The sequence below is a fragment of the Pseudopodoces humilis genome, chromosome 1, assembly GCF_049639895.1.
Source record: "Pseudopodoces humilis isolate 2021_Gansu_Grassland_sample_001 chromosome 1, ASM4963989v1, whole genome shotgun sequence".
Taxonomy (NCBI): Eukaryota; Metazoa; Chordata; class Aves; order Passeriformes; family Paridae; genus Pseudopodoces; species Pseudopodoces humilis.
The window spans coordinates 46,299,377-46,320,138 of NC_142200.1; the positions used below are offsets into that span (position 1 = coordinate 46,299,377).

At 42.9% G+C, this 20,762-nt stretch overlaps 1 protein-coding gene across 1 annotated transcript in view; it reads right to left on the reverse strand.

The window, feature by feature from the left end:
- Nucleotides 1-3,119: 3,119 nt before the first annotated feature.
- Nucleotides 3,120-20,762, reverse strand: part of CABLES1 (Cdk5 and Abl enzyme substrate 1) — a 70,732-nt gene continuing 53,089 nt past the window's right edge. The window contains exons 6-10 of the mRNA XM_005517438.3: nucleotides 19,323-19,479; nucleotides 18,423-18,526; nucleotides 8,978-9,084; nucleotides 7,843-8,050; nucleotides 3,120-6,279 (exon numbers count right to left, since the gene is read on the reverse strand). Of these exons, the coding sequence (XP_005517495.2) occupies nucleotides 6,139-6,279; nucleotides 7,843-8,050; nucleotides 8,978-9,084; nucleotides 18,423-18,526; nucleotides 19,323-19,479 (717 nt within the window). The 3' untranslated portion in view covers nucleotides 3,120-6,138. The remainder of the gene's footprint in view (nucleotides 6,280-7,842; nucleotides 8,051-8,977; nucleotides 9,085-18,422; nucleotides 18,527-19,322; nucleotides 19,480-20,762) is intronic.

A 20,762-nucleotide genomic window follows, 5' to 3' on the forward strand; every position in this document is an offset into this window, starting at 1 on the left:
TCTTTTTAAAGCTTCACAGCTACTGTTTCTTGATTAGCTTTTTACCTTTTTAAACAAAAATCCTGCCCCAATACTCACGCCTCTTTGGTTGCCAACAAAAAGTATCACTAGAAACCACAGCCTCCTGTTGTTTTATGCATATTTATAATTTTGCAAACCATTCCTCCTTCCCTCATGCAGCCTGTTCAGCTCTGCAATTCTTCTAAATCTATTCCTAGTGTTATCTTCCCTCCCCACTGAGTGGCTGTTTAGTTAAGAGCATGTTGAGTTGTGAAGGGCTGGGGGAGGCCGTCACGAGTGTGCTGCTTCCCCAGCCAGTGGCTGCCACGAGCATTCCTTGCAAGAAGGGAGCAAACCAGCATGAAAGTCTTGTGCTTACTCTTTGGTGAGCTTGCTCTTTTCTTAGCACTCTATAAATATGTTGAGATTTGCCATCTTACCTCCTTTTTATTTTAATTTGCATGTATGTGATGATTGGAGAAGTGTGAGATAAGGAGAAAGAGCTGAGACCTGCACACTCCCAGGGATTCCTGATACACAGATGGGAAGAAATCTAGGGACCAGATCAGGGTTCTTTTAGTCTTCTGGTGTGGGAGATTAAAAGCTGATGTCATGCCTGTCATTTTTGTGCTTTTGTAAAACACTGCCTTTGACTTTTGTAAAACCCCAACACAGTTCAGTCCTGTGGGCAACAAAAATGGTACAGCAACAGGGGAAGAACAGGTGGCTTAAGCTAGTCTAGATGTCTCCAAACCCTTCCTTGCTGGAAGGCTTCAGCCTAAAGAAAAGTTTAGCTAAAGCTCTGTCTTAAGATCTAAGAGAAAATCCCAACATTCCTCTCCTAAACCAATGAAAAGACTCCATTCCTGGTAAACCAGTCTTTGTTTTTGAACATAGGTGATTTAATACCAGTTTGTAAATAAACCCTTCTGCCTCTTCATCCTTTTGCTCTCCCAGTTAACTCTCAAGAGTAAAAACCTTCCAGCTGTTGGTAAAGAGAAGCAATGGAGAGGAGGGAAACTTCCCCCTTGGGTGAAAGAAGGAATAGAAGGATATAAAGGCTTGCTCATGGATGCTGCTGCATTGAAAATGAGGGAAGTTTAGGTCTTGTGTCAGTGTTTCTGAAAACCTGACTTGCACAACTTCTTCCACAGTAGTTGTACCCCTTGATGTTAACCAAAGCAACACTTCACTACACGTGGAAGCCCCTGGGAGAGGATTTGTTTTCTTACCTCTACTTTCTCCTTTTAGTGTCTTGCTTAACTAAATTCCAGGACTTTAAGGATTGCTGCTAAGGAGCACCACACCCCAGAGCTCACTTAGTGAAAAGATTTCAGTTTCAAGTTAGACAAAATACTAACATAAATTCAAAAAGCTATAAATTGGTCACCAATGAAATTTGACTGCAAACTGGAAGACTTCTTCATGTTTGAGAAATTAAGCCCTGGAGCATCTGTCTAAATAGTGCAACAGAAGCAAAGGTCCTAGCTGGTTTAAGATGATGTTTAGCAAGATTATGGAAAGGAGTGTATGACAGGCTAGATGAATGTGTAGGAAGGGAAATTTATGATAGCAGCCAATATTTAGTGTTTGCTGCTCAAGTCAGCAACAGCTTCTTGGTCCACCCCTGCCTTGCTTTGAAGGTGTGCAGGCCATTTTCCAGGATCACAGTTCCGGCTCTTTCCCAGTACCACGCTATAAGCATCGCTTCTCTTCTCTCTCTGTTGGTCCTGCTGGGGTCTGGGCAGGGTGTATGTTTGTTGTTTTTTCTCAGGGATTGAAGAGCTCTCCTCTGAGCTCATCTGGACCATCAGGTTTCAGGCTGTGGTGGGGGTCTCTGGCTGTTACAGGTTCACATGAAGTCGGTGGGAAGGATCACAGTTTAGGATTTTGCGAAGGCCTTTTTGCTTTGCATACAACATACAACAGGACACACCTGATGGTTTTTTCTCTCTTTTTTTCTCCCTCTGCAGTGCAGTTTGCAATGGGAGATCACCAAATTAAGTTCAAATCTGCTTCCCACACTCTCCTGCCTTCCCAAAGGTGCAACCTGGACAGATTTCAGTCTAGTGATGTTGGCATTGTTACTCCGATTGCTCAGTCTCTCACCTCGCTCAACTACTTTTACCTTGTTTGTGTATTTTTACATGTTTATTGTGGGGCCTGGTGCCAAAATCCTTTAGCATTGTGGGAAGGTGCAATCGTGTCTTAGCAAACCACTCCTCACAAGTCTCATGCTCTATATTTTAGGAGGCTGGAGCAATTAGCTGAAGTTGTGTCATTTAGATATGTTACAAACTATCCCAAATAAGCCATTGCAAGCTCATAAGTATCTTAGGAAAATGATTGCCAAGTATTTTTCTGTATGTTTGCATGTTCTGAAGTCTGTGTAAATCATGGTAATGTTTGCATTGTCACAAATATGATTTAAAGCTGTGGGTCTCTGGAGTGATAGGTAAAGGTAGAGAGGCAAACCTTTCCCATAACTTTATTAACATGGAATGAAAATACAAGCTAATGGGTGTGTTTGGTGAAACCACCTAGATAGGCATTGGATTTAAGGGCTGTCATAGGTGTAAAAAACATATCTTGAATGCAAACACATGGTGGGTGTGCAACACACAAATGTCCAAAACACAACTTTCAGCCTCCAAAGAGGAAGCAGCTGCTTGTGAACTACAACTGGCAGGTGGGCTGTTTTAACACCACCTGGGATAAACCAAAGTAATGCATTCCTAATTCTCCTGTGAACAAGGGGTCATGAAGTATGAACAGTGGTGAGGAGCCTGCCTGTGCCTCATCCTCTGGCATACCCACAGCTGGGACTCAGAGACCCTGCTTCTGGCATCTCCAGGTGTTGCCAAAAAAGAAGGGCTTAAAATCCCAACAAACCCAAAACAACAGTCTGGGAAGAAGGTTATGATCTTGAATGGAAGGAAAATGTTTGAAGTGAGGGCCCTGCAGGGAGCTGAATACCAGGAGATGGCCTTTGGCAACCCCACCACTGGCTTATTAATAAGCAGCTGTGTGTCCCAGGGGGAGACAAAACCAAACCGCTTTTCACAAACAGATGAGAGACAGAATCACCTTACATACTGTCACTGGTGGAAAAGAGTCTGTGTTTTTCAATTTTTTTTTAAAATTTTATTCATTTTTTTTTAGAAAAGGAATAAACTCTGCATGGTAGAGCATACGGTATATAATTTCAAAACAGAACAAGTTATATGGAATGGATTATTTTCCCAAACTATTTAAAGTTGAACCTAAAATCATTTGTAAATCAACACTCATTGCCATGTAAGACAAAGGAAAACAATCAACATGTTTTTTGTTTGGTACAGATTCTCTCTACCTCTTCAGTCTGAATTTTCCCAAGGTTGGGCAGAAAAGGGGGGAAACTTCTGCCCATTGTCCTAATCATAATTGTACTGACCAAGCTTTGTGCTCTGAAATCTAGCAACATATGGCTTTATATATGTTCCTAAGTGAACAGTGCAACATCATCACCACCTTAAGTGTTTATTCCACATTCAAACTGTAACTGAACATCACTCTGAAACCCTTTTCTGCCCCCAAAACAACAGCAACGACAATGAAAAGCAGAAAGTCGCCAGCAATCAGATTTCATCCCAGAAATCTGTGTAAACTGTAGATCAGGGTTGGGTAGCAGCACAGAAGGCAAAAAATGTGACAGCTTGATTCAATAGCATCTCTAAAGACTACTGTAAGACTGTCATTCTTTAGTCTGCATCTTGCAATCACAATTTGCTTTTTCCCTGCAATGCTATAAAGCAATATAAGAAAAAAAATCAGACTCAAAAGCAAAAGGGAGAAGCCTTTGTGGAAAGGTAAAGCTTCTGCTTAGTCTTGAGTGGTGGCTATTAGAAACAGATCTCTGCAATCAGAAACAAATCTTGAATGTATATACACAATTTGGGTGGAAAGGGATAGGGCCAAGGGCGGAAGCCCTCCTAGCTGACCCACAGACTGTTTTGGATCATAGGTCCACACTACACCCACTGCCTTTTTGGCCTGAATAAACCAGCAAGGCAGCCGCAGGCTCCAGGTGTGCTGCAGGCTCTTGCCTCCACTGTTCCATGGCTGTGTGGGGGCTAGGAGAAGAAGGAGGAGGGAGTAAGAGTGCTGTCAAGGGCCCCCCTCCCTTCACTTTGCAGCTGGCTGAGTGACGCGTGCGTTGCAGCGACACGGGATGTTACACTGGGAAGGTTTAAGTGCACACTTTCCTCTTCATCCCCTCCTCCCCAACCCTGTTGGAATGTATCTATATCAGTAATCAGGTAAGTATTAATAATAACTGTAAGCTAGTATAGTCACCCGCCCCTTTAGAATGGGGGAAGAGCAGTAGCATCAAACAAACTCCCCGTTTGTCCTGATGTGTAACCTTTCCAGATCCTGTAGAGAAACTGTATGCAGGCTTTTTTCATACTAGAATTTAAAGGAATCAAAGCTGGTAAAGAAACTGGATGTTTCCTGGCCTAACTGAAGGAAATAGTAAAACTGATTAAAGTAAGAGTGAAAGAAAGTAAGCATTAGTGTGTTTGCATCCTCTGGTATGTCCCACTTCTCTGCGTTCTGCTCACAAGCCCTTTCCATACTCTGAGCAAGCACTCCTAAACTTAGAGAGGTAAGGCTTCAGCTGAAATCTCACAGTTGAGACTATTATTTATTTTATAATTACCACAAATGTAATAACTTGACTTTAGTGGATCCATGTGGGGCACGTTGAGGGCAAGGCTTGGTAAGTGAACCAGCACAGGAGAAGATTGGGCAGGGGTGGAATCCCACATGATAACAGCAATTGAACCATGTCCATCAGCATGGCATCAGCTTTGTGTGCATATAGCATCAGGAGCTTGGATAATGCCTGTGAGCTCTCTGGGTGTCCAGTCAGAACTAGGGAAGCTGCAAGAAGTTTTACCATAAAACTCCAGTACTGCAATGTCTAAAGGAACTGAATCTCAATGGGCACAGATTTTAGGTTTTGCACAGTCAATCCTAATTAAAACCCCAAAACTATCATGGCTGATGCCCCTGCTGTTGGAGCCTTAAGACACCCGTTATACTGCTGAGCCCTACTCTTTTTTTTTTTTTTTTAATAAAACACTGTTTTAAGATAGAGCACAATAAATGTGCTTATTACGCACTCTAACATAGAGCACAGAAATACAACACTACAGTGTGCAAGTCTAACCATCTCCACAGTGGGAAAAGTGCGAAGGTTAAAAATATGCATGTGGCTTAACACAAGATATTTTTAAAAAACATGACACAGAAATCTTATACTAATGCTTTCATCTTTACCACAAACATGACTGAAAACTTAAGGTCAGTTGCTGATCCTTCTCTCGCAGTAGTAGTAGTAGTGTAATCCTTTCAATGGTACAATGTTGGAAAGATCAGAGAATAAAAAAACCCAAGTGTCCAAAAATGATCCCATTTACCACTTTTCCAGTAGTTACATTTTTCAAGAAGTAAACGTGTAAGGTCACCTTGATCTTCACCATCAGTAACTGATACACTTGGAAACAGCTAAGCCAACCACCTGGACTGAGATCAGTTCAGCGTCGCACACGCACACACACACACGGATACACACACAAATACCCCACAGGAAAAAGTGCACTTTCAATTGCTGATACAAAAATAGATTGGCACATTCTTTTTGACACAGTGAAGATATCTTCTTTAAAAGCTTTTGCACTTTAAGAAGTCCTCTTGGAATTTGCAGCAGGTCTGTAGAAAAAGCGCTACGAGAATGCACTCAGTGGGCTTCCAGGGTTTGTGTGATGAAGAGAGGGGTGGTCATGGAGGCTGCCCTTCTAATTTTTGCCTACTTTTATAGCTGTAGTCCCTACAGGTAGGGTCAGTTGCCACCCAGTTTCAGCACGTGAACTATTTACCAATAGCTCAGTCTTCACCTGCTTTGAGAAAGTAACGATACATAAATTCATCAAAGCCAAGAGTCGATGCAGTATTTCCTGTAGCCAGAAAAACTGTTTTAGGGGGGGAGAGAGAGCGAAGTATTAGGAGTCTGATTTTGCATTTCCAGTAGTAACTGCGGCTCGGGAGAGCCAAGGGGGAACAGTCGGGAGCCCCTTCCCCACCGGGCAGCCAGCGCTAGGAGTTCTGCACCAAGCGTCTGTAGTGCGGCATCACCTCGTGCTCGGGAAGGTGGAGAGCGAACTCCAAGGCCACCAGCACCGGGAACTCAAAGGCGATCAGCTCTCGCCTGTTCAGCCGGAACTTCTCTTCCAGTTTCTGCAACCACAGCCAAGGGGAAAAAAACAAATTAACAAAAATTCAACGAGGGTTTGCCTTTCTAGAGCTTTCCCACAAATGACATTATTCAAAACACGCATGCTGCTGTCATTAAACTTCTGTCCTGATCGACTTGCATGGCTCTAGCTTTAGGAAATCAGAGCTGTGTGAACTGGATGTATCCAATCCTTACTGTGAAGGTGAACTCATAGAGCTCAGCCAGCCGTGCTATTTCTGACACGTTCGTCACTTCACTCATTCCACTGTGAGCAGATACATCTTCTAACAATCACAGTGATTACCACTGCAGCAACAGGAAATTCCTGGCTTCATGCAAACATCAAAATCACTTGTGTAATGGGAGACACGCATCTTGTAATTGTCCACAAATTTCCTGCACTCCTTGAAATCACTAGTTTTCCTTTCAGTGTTAGGCTGTGCTACAATGCCCTGTTGGGGAAACGATTCTGCCACAATTTGATTTTAATACTTCTGAGGCAGAAGGTGTCATAAGAACAGTGAATAATAGAAACTGCTATCCTCAGGAGGGATGAGATGAGTTTTATAGTTGTTTTTGTGCTGTAAGGTACTAAACCTCCCATTGGTTCTGGTGTTTTCACTGGATGTGGATGCTACAAGCAGGCTTGTAACCAATTGCTCAAGGATATTTCCACCCCTCATCCTCTTACGATCTCCCTGGCTTGCTACTTCTCTGCCCACTGGGTCTACTGCAAAGTTCAATGTATTATGGATGGGCCAACGTTTCAAGATAGCAAGAGAGGCCAGATCTTCTAGTTCCACTTGGCTGATTTTTTTTTTAATTTGTAATTATTCAGAGGGCTTTCTAACAAACTGACTGTCAGCCCAGCTCTGTGACTGCAGGAGGAGGGCATGAGTCCAGCCTTGCCCCCCATCCATGATCCCATGTCTCTTCCATTGAGTGAGCTGGTTGTAGCCACATACCAAGACACTAGCCTAACTTTCTGTAGCATTAAATCATATTGGTACCTAGGTGCTTGCAGAGGATTATGACATAACACCCCCATGGTACCTCTTTCATGTGAAGTGGGTAGAAGACCCACCCCCTGCAAAAAACATCTGGACTGAGGTGTTCTAATGGGAACACCTCCTTAGGCTTTCTCATCCAAAAGCTGAACTTGACAAAAGAAATACAAATGTCTATTGGACTCCATTTGAAATTAGTATTTGCATTTAATTCCCAAAGGAGAATCCTTACTGACACTCCTGAAAACACAATTAAAAGCAAAATTAATTTCCTGAAGGTTCACTTGGTGCCTTGTATTGCCAGAATGACAGTCATATACACCTCAAACCTCACAGCATCTGACACCAGGACCTTCTATCCCATCAAACAAGCTTCCCACACCTCTGCAGGGACATTGATCACTACTGCTTCCACAAAAATGGGTAACAAGAAAAGATATTTAGCTGGCTGTACAGCTGGAAGCCTAGAGGAGAGCATGTCCACTGACAAACAGACTTGCACAGACCACACACTGGCACTTCATGCAGATGGAACACTGGAGTCCTATAGATACGTACATCTATAAGATGCTTGACTTCATGTTTTCTGAGGTCACTGCCAATTTTGGCTGCTAAAAGAACACAAGCTCCAGCACAAAGCTTTCTATTCTGCTTGTTCAGCTTCCCCTTGAGAGCGAGCTTCTCAAAGTAGACAAAGGCCATGGCCACTGTGGGCTCTTCAAAACCACATTCTTCTTGAGCAAGCTTGCGCATTTCTCTCTTCAAGCTGAGTAAAGAGACCAGACAAATATGCCGTGAGGTGAATTTTAAAGCATTTCTCCTTTCACCCTAAGAGCCACGCTTTCAGAGATTCCTCCTGAGTCAAATGGCAGGGAAAACATAATTTGCTGGGCAGATACCCTTATTCTGTTTTGGGGGCACGTTTCATGGCAAATTTTTACATCACCCGCACTGCCCCCAAAAGACAGTTGTGTCAAACTATAAAAGCAACGAAAAAAGCTCTGACATTTTTAGCAACAATATTTTATCAGAGGTCTTACACTGCATACATTTGTTTAGTGTATATATATTTATATCATAATAACATTTTCATTATTGGTGCTCTGTACGCTGCTTTTGCTGCGGGATATGGTCGGTCAAATCCAAACTGACAGTTCTGCCCATCTACTGCAGCACTGCCTGGTTACTGAGCAGTGTGGCTCAGTGTCCTTCTGGCCACTAGGGTCAAATGAAATTATCATTACTTCAGTGGAGCAGTATGTCTAGCCTGCTACACCAGAAACAGAGATGGAATATTACAACTCTGCTGTGAAGCCAACTACTCTTTTTGCTTCTGGCCAAGGCACAAAAGTCAGCACTTCTCTTTCCTCAGTCTCTTTTTAAGCCAAGTGCCATGAGCTTAGAGACTCCTGTGTTATTTTTTTGAGTATTTTAATACAGTGCATGCCCAGCTCTCATCCTCATCCTGCTAGATGCTGTGTTTGACACCTGACCAGTGCATGTTTGCACATTCCTCTATCCTGTTTACTCATCCCAGTAATCAAAGCAATCATCTGACTTACTCTGCACCTCTGCTGGTCACTGCTCCTGGAAGATCAATCAGAGCTGTGCTTCCTCTCATGTACAGCAGGAATTGCACTGACATGTGAGACAGCTGCATCACGTTGCAGCCTTATTGAGCTTTGCAACGTACCTTCTTATTTTACTGAGGGTTAGCTTGATGTGAGGGAACTTCTCCTTAAAAGTCTCATTCATGTCCTTCTTGAGATCTGATGGCTTCACGTAGTCTATGACCGTGGTCTGTAACACACGTCAAGAGAAAATTACTCTTTTAGTTTGCAACAAAGAAGATCACTCAATTCCCAGAAACAGGAAATCCCAAACAAGTGCCAGTCAGTCCCAATGCTTTCAGCAGACAGGAAAATGAAGTCTGAACTAAGGCAACTATTTATTTGTGGCTGACAAAACAAGTAACCTATTCAGGCCTTGAACAATACATACCTCATTAGCATCCTCCAAGTATTGCTATGAGTGATTTTAAGATAAATGTGTGTGGATGAAACCCACCTGAGAAGTCTTGTAAGATTAAAAAAACCCCATCACAATAACTGATATGATGACTAGATTTTGGTGCATACCTCCATGTGGTTCTGAGATCCATTCTGAGTTTCTCTCAAATTGATTCTTTAAAGAAACCACTTTTAAACAAATTTTGACTGCTGTAGCATACATTTATGATAAAGTAAGTAATCAGCTTGTATGGCAGGTCACTCAGTAGAGTGGAAGGCAGCAATGTGGTAAGTTAGGCAGTAAATGGACAAAAGAGTAAGGACAACATTCAAAGTGTACAGCTCTCTGTCTCCTTTGGGCTTCCTATTCCAGCCTAAGGAATCTCCCCAGTTTGCAGAGAGTTCTCCCAACCAACACAGCACCTGCATCTGTGGGTGTCCAGCACTTCTCTTGTTCCCTTAGTCTTTGTTCAGATAGCATTCTGCCCAAATCCTCTGTTATCATTCACCTGGCCAAAATCTATCAGCTCAACAACAAACCAACCTTTCTTTTGGGAATGTGTAAATTCTCTTCCAAGCTATGGCAGTTCTGCCCATTGGACAGAAGTGGAGAGGAGCCCCAGCTTGGGCACCTGGGGGGCAGCCTGATCCCCAGGCATCCAGCAGCTCCCTGCCAGCCTCAAGCATGTAAAAGAGCAGCAGTTGATAGTGCAGTGAATTCTCCTGCTCATAAAACAGTATTTCCCTTCTGGTTTTGATTAATCTGTATTACGGCAAAGGGCTGTTAACACCAAACAACAAGAGGTGGAAAGAGGCATGCAAAACCCTTGCTGTACGTTATGCCTTTATAGAAGGTGGAGCTCTGTTGTAATATATCCTCATGGGAATTGAAATCAGTCAAAAAGACTGACTGAATATGTTTTCAGACATTTTTTTTTATAATTAAAATTATATATGGAAGGGCTTGGGGAATACAAAGTGCAATGGCTCTAGAGAGAAACCAGACAATTCCCTTTATCCAGTCATGTTGTTCTCTGTTTCCAAAATAAGCATGAAGGAGTATAAAACACACCTAACTTTTCCTGCAATTTATTTAGGAGATATGGTACTGACATACTAGGACTTCAAAACAGAGCAGAGTTTGTGTTTCCCCTGAATAGGGCCCAGCAGTATTTGAGGCAAACATAATAGAGAGTAAAACCCCAAGTTTTTGCCACAGGATGTTGTTATGGTCATGAACACGTTTTAAAACATGGGCCATTCTGCCACACCAACACTCTTCAGCCACACCTGCATCCCTGCATGTGTATGGATGAGTCTGACTGCAGGTTCAGGCAGACAGTGCAGTGCCCCTGAGGTTAAAAATTCATAAGCTGCCTTGATGCTGAAGCAGGCAATGTGCTGCCACACCTGAATAAAAGGAAGAGAGGAAAAGACCAGGAGGAGAAGCCTTGCCCTACCCAGGATCAGTGGGAAAGCCTTCAATGGAATGTGTGGGCCTGCCTGGTTTTACCCCCACTGAGGCTGGAAGGATGTATGCACACCCCATGCAGCCGTGGCTCCTCACTGCAGACAGCTTCTGACATGCTTCATCTCACCTGGCAGGCCTCAGACGTCTAAAGCAGAAGAATTAAGATCTTAACAACTATCCCTTTTCCCTTCTTTCCCTGGAATGTTGCAGCCTGACTGCCTACTCCTTGGTATTGTTGCCAAAGGATCATCAGCAAGCTGGGTGCTGCTGATGTACAGATACACTGGGAGTTTTGTGTGTTAAGAGGCTTCCTCTTGGTACTGCTGCAAGAGGACACTAAAACAAGCCACATCTAATTTAGACCACTGCTGTCTGCTACTCAGGATATAGAAACATGGGTTCATGCTGCTCTTGCTTACAGAGCCAAGCAACGCTAACCAGATACTTCCTATTAAATGTAAAGATGATTTTAGTTACCACCAGTATTTTTCAGTTGTCGTGGGCAATCCTACAAATAGGGAGCTCAGTGTTACTGTGCAAAGCTACCTGACACTTTATTTCATGCTTCACTACCTAAGGGCCCATTGTTTGTTCTTCATTACCACAGAGCTCACAGTTTTATCTTAATTAACTTGCTTTTAGATCTCTCCAGGTTATCTTCTTCTTTTGCTTATGTGCACAACAGAAATCACTTCCCCACAGAAAGGGCACAGCAGCAGAGGGAGGGAGGGCCTGTCCATCCTCCAGACCTGGCTGAAGGGCTGCACAGGAGTTGTGCCAGACACCAAGCTTCAGCTACTTTCAGCTCTAACAAGTGGGTGTCAGGGTGACTCTGGGGGCCACTGTGCAGAGGGGGAGCAAGCCCTGGGCTCTGCCACTCAGCTGCAGCAGCAGCCCCCTGGGATGCACCTTTCCCCATGGCTGCTCTGCAGGCACCGACTTGTTTTACCTGGGACTCCTCCAGCCTGTGGGAGGTTTGCCAGAATTCAGCTATATTCTCTTTGGAAGGAGAAAAGCTCTTTTAAAAAATTTCATTTAAAGCAAAGTGCTAAGAGGCTTGAGACTAAGCAGACAGCTTAAAACTGAGAACAGTAAAGAGGTATGGTTATTTTTAAACATGGAGATTTGTCAATTCTGTCCTGTTGATAAGGATCTCCCCCTCTCCAACTCTGAATACTGCCGCTTCCTGTGAGACAACAGTCTCTACAATACAAATCACAGTAATGAAATCCAGATGAAAGCTGGTGTGTGCTGGTTTTGATTCATGTAACAGGATAACAGCAGCATGTTTGAACACACTGGCTCTAAGGCAGCTACCTCATCTTGTCAGTGCCATGCTGGAGAGCTCAGCTAACTGCCCTTATTCTCAAGGAAAGGACTTGTACAAGTCTACTTTTTTGTCCCTTGATTTTTTTTCCTTCGCAGCTGCTGCAGAAGCTGAACATTGAGCAACAGGATGCTGCTTGTCCAGCTGATACCTACAGAAATGCCCAGCAGAGAGGCAGGCAGAATATACTCCTAGAAAATATCTGTTGAGAAGTAGTTTAAAAGCAATGCTGGGTATTAGCATCTGTTGAGTGATTAAATCAGCTACCCTTCCAAATGGTTTCTGAGCAGGCACCTGAGTACCCCCTGTTGCTGGGGCACAGCACTCATGAGGCTACATAGGAATCTTGGTCCCCAGTCCTGAACCTGCTCAGGGTATCTCATGCACCCTACAAACAGCTTGCCACAGAGCAGCAACCCCCACTGCTGCCCCTGCCCACCAGTAAGGGAGTGGAAGAAAGCTCTGGGGTGGTCTAGCAACCCACAAGAACCAGCTGGGATCTGACAAAGGAGGGCTTGGACACAACATCATCCTTCTGTGCCTGCTCCCTGCTCAGCATTTACGCTTCTCTTCTGTTTTAGGCCACGTCACTGCACTTGAGCTGCCTGCATGGCCCACATGAAGCTGCCATGTGAAGGAAAACACATGACTGTCTGCCGAGGACAATTCTGGTATTGCCTGGGTCAGGGCTATGATAATACTGATGCTCCAAATTTCATGAAGGGTTTTCAAATATTTCCCTGAAAGGAGCACAGCTTTTCTCTATCCAAACATGCTTTCTTATACATAATATTACTCCCTACCAGGCAGACACTCTGTACTCCCAGAGCTGTCAGACACAAGAACAAGGCACTGGGAACTACTAAACTGTCTCTCTCATACTCTAATCTCCAGTGTTTTTAACTTCTGTCATCCAGAACTGCCTGTCTCGTTTCTCACAGCTTATTTGCACGGAACACATTTCAGTTCAGCATTCAGCAAAACTCCTTCGTGGGCTCTGTTACGTTCCCTGTATACAAATCTGTGTATGTATATTTTACTTTGGCAATGGAAGCTGCACAAGACAAATGAAAGCCCTGATATATGGCAGCTGACAGATGCCTGGACAGCGTGATAAACGCTTCGGCCCAAGTCTCTACTCTGCACACTTTTTTGCATGGCTGGCAGTTTTGAACTTGGGAGCTCAGCTCGCGTGCTATTCACAAGCGTTTTCAAGCAGCTGCTTTCTCATAGGAAAGCTGTATATATAGTTTCATAAATATGAGAGGAGAGAGAATGCCTGAAATGGTTGGAAAGACTGGCAGGATGAAATATTGTTGAAAATAAATCCTACCTTGGCACGCAACCAGTAAAAGATGATCTAGGCTTGGATGCCTCTATCTCTTAGCTTAAGAAGGATAAAATCAGAATAAAATAGGTGAATAAAATGAAAGATGTATGATAGGCTCTCTTCAGCTGTTGTTACTGTGTACCCCCGGTAAATCTACTTCACAGAGAGCAGACAGAAGACTGATACCTGAAACAGACGTTTTGGTAGGTCACTGATAAGTTCTCAGCCACACAAGAAGAGGAAAGCAGTCAATAACTCTGCACTCTCTGACTACTTTAGTGCATCCCTTAGGTGACCTGCTACGTACCTATCAACTGCTAGTAACCTAATTCATATACTTATGGTTTATGATGCATATATATGGGAAATCCTAATAGAGAGGAGACTTTAAACTGTGAAGGGAAATGGGAGTTATTCCAAATTATAAATAAAATTCTGAAAAGGGAAAAGATAAGACTAAAATAAGATGTTTCTGTTGTTACAAAGTTATTAACATTCAACGACCTTAAACTGAAAGATTTTGAATTTCACAAGGCAAATAGTCTCCAAACTGCCTCTTTGTAGTTAAGTACATGGATGGAAACGAGTTTATTTTATATTGTTAACACTATGGAATTATTCTCAATATAGTTGTTTACTACAGTCAAATGCATAGAGCACAAGATTTATATATGATTATCTATCACTGCTATCCTCTGCTCCCTGAGACTTTTGGGTACAAGGTCAGTAGCTGATAAAAAAGCAGTCTGGAGATACTTAATATACAGCTACAGAAGTGGCTTGAAGAACAGGGTGACAGCACTGAAGGACACTGGCTGCAGTGGAGTCTGCCTGACCTTGGTGCTCCTTGTGAAAGACAGAACAGGGGAACGAGAGACCAAATGCATTATATCGTCATGCAGGGCTTTTGTTAGACCAAAGGGCTGGAGCAGCAAGCAGTTCTAATTTTAAAATCATACTGGAGGACTAATATTAGGTAACACAGCCCAGCTGTGCTCACCACTAACACAGTACCTGGCAAGTGCAAGCTGCCAGACAGGCACTGCAACAGCTCTGCAGACTTTTGTGACATGCTTCTTTCATTAGTGGTGTGGAAATGTCAATTTGCTTTTATATAATTAAACCAACACGCTGACATTGTAGTTCAGTACCCAAACCTAATTCCACGTGTATCCCTTGAGCACAGATATAGATGGATATTTCAGGGATGCGACTACAGAAGGGTCACTCAAAGTTAATGTGCTGCTGATCTGGGCTTTCCTTCTTCTGCTGCAAGTTTTGGCAGCACACAGTGACCAGCTAGCATGCTCCTGTGTTACCAACACAGCCTCAAGCCTGTTGAGAATGAGTTTTCTAGATCAGCACAGAAGGAGTTTCTGCTGGAAAGAATGCAGAGAGACCGGGGGGCATTGATGAGTCTGTACATATGCTAGCCAACATGAGATTCGAGGAAAGAAATTAATGCTTAGTCTGGTAGATAAAGTTCCTGTTCTAGAGAGATTTAAGAATCTGCACAAATTCCTGTTTTAGCAGTATCAGCCAGGAAGACATCTGTTAACCATGACATGATGTTTCCCTTCCCCCCCACCCCCCAGCATGAATTTTTTCTATCTCTTACTGTTTATATTGCGGCAGAGATTGCAGACTCTCCTACAAAGACAACACAAAATGAAATAATTTCTCCAGGGCAGACTAGAGTTTGACTATAACTCATACAATTAATACAAGTCATAGAACTTGTATTGGGAAAGTATTAAAGAATACTTTCAGAATTGTCCCCTGACAGGCAATTTATGGGTATTACTTTTACAAATGCAACAGGGAAGTGTATGCTCTGTTAAGCCTAGGACTTCACGACAAAAAAAAAAAAACCCAAAAAAACCCAAACATAACAAAACAAAACAAAAAACCCAGACCAAACCAAAAGCACTTCTGCTTCCCTAGAGCCATCTGCAAGGAGGAAGCTCAGCTTCTCTTTGAAAACAGCTGAGGACCTGCAGCTAACACTTCTCTGCAAGAGCCAGGGCTAATTCAGCTCAGTAAAATTAAAAGACTATAAAGTCAACGTCAGTGATGATAAATTCAGGCTCCACAAAAATTGAGCACACAGAGTTGCATGCATTTCTGAGTAAACTCCAACCACACATTTTGTCTGTCTTATGCCTCGGGATAAAGCCTGCAGTGTTTACTGATGCAGTATTCACACAGATCTCAACAGAGCTTTCCCAGAGGAAAAATCCTGGCCTGCAAAGCACAAGCCAGGCTCATGGGAGTAATATCAGAGCATACAGCTCTATCCCGCAGGCAGTGACGCAGCCCAGCATCCACTCCACTTCCACACCTTCCCCCCATTAACTGCTCTGACATCCATAAGGAGGGGTGAGGGGAATATCTACAAGCTTGCAGCTGTCAAGCATTAATGCTAAATCCTGGCCAAGTAACGAAACTTTGATTACAAGCTGCAGCTCTCCGCGCACAACAAAATGCTGGGCACTGACATCAGAGCCGCTCTCAGCTGCTCCGGCACTTGCGAGAGGCAGCAATTACAGCCAGATTCCACCCAGCTCCCGGCCTCTGCAGGCACTTGGCAGAGGGCTGGCACTGCTGCAGTGGCTCTGCATGGTCAAGAAAAGACCACAGGTCTCTCTCCGGCCCCGTACTGCAATCTGCTTTAATTGCGGCGTGCACCGATTTTTATATCTGGGGGGGATAAATTACTTGGAATTATGAACCTATTAAGCTCTTGCTCACACTGATGTGAACTGCAGGGAGAGGGGGAGGGAATGCCAGTAGAGTCAGGAAAGCCTATAACAGATGTGAGTAAAGTCTCCTACATGGCAAATATGGCCTTATATTCGGCTCTATGAACAAGCCTTTGCCCAAACTGAAAAATCCTACTTAACCTGCAAGCTCCCAGGACACTCCAGCACTACTTTTTCTCCCTTCTCTTGGCTGAAAGAAGCACCAGCACGTTATAAAATCTTTCAGCTGAGCACTGAAGAACAGCCATCTACCCTTCAGTTTCTTGCAAGGCTGTGCAGCTGCTGCATGGCATCACAGCTATGCTGCTTCGGCTGTGGGCAGGCAAAGACAGAGCCCTTGGCACCCGCCTGGGATCCCCCTCAACAAAAGAAACAGAGCACTTAGTGTCCTTCAAACCCTTCTTAGATTAGTGTCTGCCTTCAGAAAGGGAGATGGGAGTCCCACAGACCCTCAGGCAGTGCTGAAGAAGTGATGTCTGGAAGGCAAATTCAGGAAAAAAACCCTCAGCTGTCAAGTAAGACATTATTTCAGACACAGCAGCAATTAATCCCTAGAGAAAATTAAAAATCAGGGAGATCCCTGTCAATGCAAATATATTCTAGACAAACAATGACAATGATTTAAATAACTGTCCTTGAAGTCCATTTTTCACTTTTAGGGCATCTAGTCATACTCCTTTTCAAATCCCCAGGCAGCTCCTTTTTACAACAGAAGTACAAATATAAGACTTTGAAATGCTTTGGTCAACCAACATACAGAGAAAAGTGGCACTGAATACCCTCTCCTGGATGGAGAACTTCCTTGCAGGATGACATCCTGGCTCCCCCATTTTGACTCACTTAACTATGTCCATGAGAACATCAAGTTAAAAAGGGATCAAAGATCTCAGGTGATTTTAGGGGACCTGGCAGACACTCACAGCCTGAGGAAGGTCAGAAACACAGCCATGACTGCTAGAGCTATGTTCCCTTTGGATGTTGGCTAACAATGTCTTCCTCCTTGAGGGAAGACAGTTCCCTGACCATGACAGTAACCATATCAAAACCTGACAAATATTTTCCCACACAGATGCAGCTGCTATAAAAGCTACAGAAATGCCAAAAAATAGCTCGCCAACCCTTAAAGGAAAACCGGCAGCAAGTAAGCAGAGGACATTCTTGACTTCCCATTTGAAAATCTAGAATAAACACAGCTTCAGAACTCAATTAAGCCTCTGTGTGCAACAGACAGAACATTCCTGCTAGCAAGGAGATAATCTTCAATCCCCATGAAACACTTAGAGCTTATTTTGAAGAAGGAGCACCTAATAAAGAAGGAGAGCCAAATTTCCCCTGGGATGGGGGGCAGATGAGAACATACAAAGGCTGTACCTTTACATACATTAGCAGTTTCTTAAATAGTGTCTTCTGTTCCAAATTAAACAAGAACATGGACAACATTTTAGACCTCAATGTTTCAAATCCTATCATATCTGTATAAAGATAAGAGTAGTAGGTCACCACTTTGGGGGAGAAAAAATAAATCTTTATCCTACTGCCTATTATTACTCTGGATGTATAACCCAGACAGATACAGGCTCACATGTGTGTGACTGCACTGCATCTTGCAACAGTCCACCCATATTAATCTACAGACTTGGAGCAATCAAAAAAAAAAAAAACAAAAGGCTACAGAAGTCTCTCACCACAGAGAACATTTAGTCAGAGCACAGACCATGGAACAGTTATGTGTCTGTATTGTTAAGAGTTTGGATGTAGTGAGAAATATACAGGCTCTGCACACAATTGCTGCAATTAAAGGAAGGACTATCCCATGGTGAAATAAATACCTGGGAAACCAAGCTGTTCAGAGAAGTGAATGATTAGCATCAAAACACAGAGTAACTTCATGACTTCAGAAAAACCCCAATGGGCATCTTCCTATTTTGTAATAGGTGCCAGTTTGAGGAAGTATAAATTTTCCTCTGAATGCCAGAGAATGAGTGCATTGTTTGAACAAGCCTTTCATCTAAAGCATTTATGAAATACAGCAGTAATAGAAGTGTTTGCTTTTGTAATACCTCCACAAGTTTGTTTTAACATGTCTTGAGAAGTAACTGTCATTTAGAACAAAGCATTCCGAACAGCTCTTATTAGTAGATTAAAAATAATAACAGTCTTCTTAAAATACTGCCAAAGGAAGCCTCCACCTTCAGGATTTTGTTACTGGAATTTCTCTGTCCTACACAGAATCACTTACCATATAGGAAGGAAATATTAAAACCCGCTTATGTTTGCCACATGGCCACTGGGGATCATCTAAAAGATTTGGGTCGTATTCAACAAAGTCTCCCAGGTCGCTACCTATAAAACAACAATTTAGATATAGAATTCTGAGAGGAATTCATTACACCAAGAAATCTCTGGACTTAACAGAAGTGGCAAATGAATTCACAGATAATGCACAATATTATCTCCATTCAAGATTTTTTAAAGAGATGAAAAATTGCTCTAAGTCTTGACAACTCTAAGTATTTCTGTACTAACATGATTTGCCAAGATACAGAGGACCTAGAGGTTACAAATTACCCGGTAAATGTGAATTTAGGGGTTAGAGAACTGCAGAATTACATCAAGCTCCACAGTGACTTTTATTCCTGGCAGCAAGTTTTCATCTGTTCAAGCAGATGTTTTGATTTGTTTCATTTATCATACCAAAGTATTTTAAGCATATAGTGCTTTGGCTTATGTTTTGTGTCCGGTTTTGTAAACACAGCCCTTTCCAGCCTAACAAAGGTCACAAGCGGAATTTACACCTTCAGCTTATGACTACTGTGTTGCCACTGTAAATTTTCCATGGTAAAGGAAGGTAAGGACGAGCCTGGTGCAGGAGGGACAAACAATGCTGCTGGCAGGAGGAGGCATGCTGGGTGCCATCGGGGCTGTCGATACGACCAGCGTGCTTGTTTATGTAATTTCCATCCTCCACAGACAAGCTTTCTAAGCAAATATGGAATAAGCTGTGCTGCACCCGAAACAGAAGACTGTATCTTATTTAGTTTAAGCTCATGGAGAGACTAAAACACATGTCAGTCCTTTGCAATAACTGCCTACCATCAGGGTACCCAAGGATGTTAAAATGAGCTACTTGAGAAGTTACCTGCATCAATGCTCCCCTGGGTGCTGTTAGCTCTTCCCAAAGAAAGGCTACGATGGCTTGCATTGCGAAACTGGGAGAAAGATGAGGTGGAGTCTATCGTGTTCCTCCGAGTTCCCAGAGCATTGGTGGGAAATAGGAACTGTGTATAAGAAACCGTCTAAAAAAAAAAAAAAAAAAAGTCAGAATGGACAGACAGTTACTTTCAGCCCAGCTTAGATGCAGTGGGATGCCTTTGGTGCATTCCAACTGGAAGCAAGAGAAGCCAAATTAGTGGAGGATTTTCTGGATTCAGTAGTCAGGCACAGATGAATAAAAACCAGTCACCTACATTTGCTTCAGTGCAGTCAGTTTATCCATGCAAAAAATGCTTTTGCAAAGGCATTAATTCTTCAGCAAAACACACACACACACAAGCTCTAATACACTGGATTTACAAAATCCTGCTCAAGGGTCAGATTTAAAAACATATCAGTTTGGTCAGGTTTTTTCCGGTGGGCCTTCTCTGTAGCACATTTCAGCAGCTTCTTTACTGAACTAACATCACCCATATGGGTCCCTCAGCACACAGCTGCCAGAGGCAAATCACTTAAATGTTGCTAAACTGAAGCACCTTCTCCTCTATTTTTCTTTCTCAGGACTTTGTCTGGCAGAGTCTTATTGATGTAATAAGTGAGCTCCAGTTCACAGCAATGGTTGTGGGAGATCATTTACTAGCCCCCCCAACATGGACTAAGTGTGAATGAGTAACTTGTGACAAAATTATTTTTAGAGTGCACTGATTCTCTGTCTGTACCCCTGGCCAAGAAAAAGCTATGCCTTGCTTCTCGTTGGCTCATTTTCCAACAATAACATTGCATTGAAGAAAAAAAAAATGAGTTTGAGACTCTAGACTGGTTTATGAGGAGGTCAGAACAGGTATCAAATAAAACATGTGAGCTTTCATTATTTATAAGCAGACAGATTGTCCTCAAGAATTTACAGCCTGTGGTCTGGCCTGACACCTGGTTAGGTGAGCACAACATGTGTAGCAGCATTGACCCAGGGCCTTTAAATCCATATATGACAGCAGACTGAGTAAAACTGAACTGTGGAAAGTAAATCAGGCTTTCAGGAAGAAATATTTTCTTCTATGATTAAAACCATTTCTCCTCAACATTTTTCTTTAAAATTGATCACTTCCCTAAAGATTCATATTTGCTTATTCTATTCAAATGAATGAGGTCCTGGATTTTGAAAGACTCAACAAATTTGTGCCACTGTCTTTCTGCTCTCTGGAAAAATATTAAGCAAAATGTTATTAAATACAACTGAAAGCAAACAGAATTACAGCTACAACTCTCACCAGAAATTATTCTCAAGCTCCTGACAATATACCCTGCAGTGATAACTCCTGCTAGAGCCAGGGGAAGGCTGTGTAATTCAGTAATGCTTTGCACACTC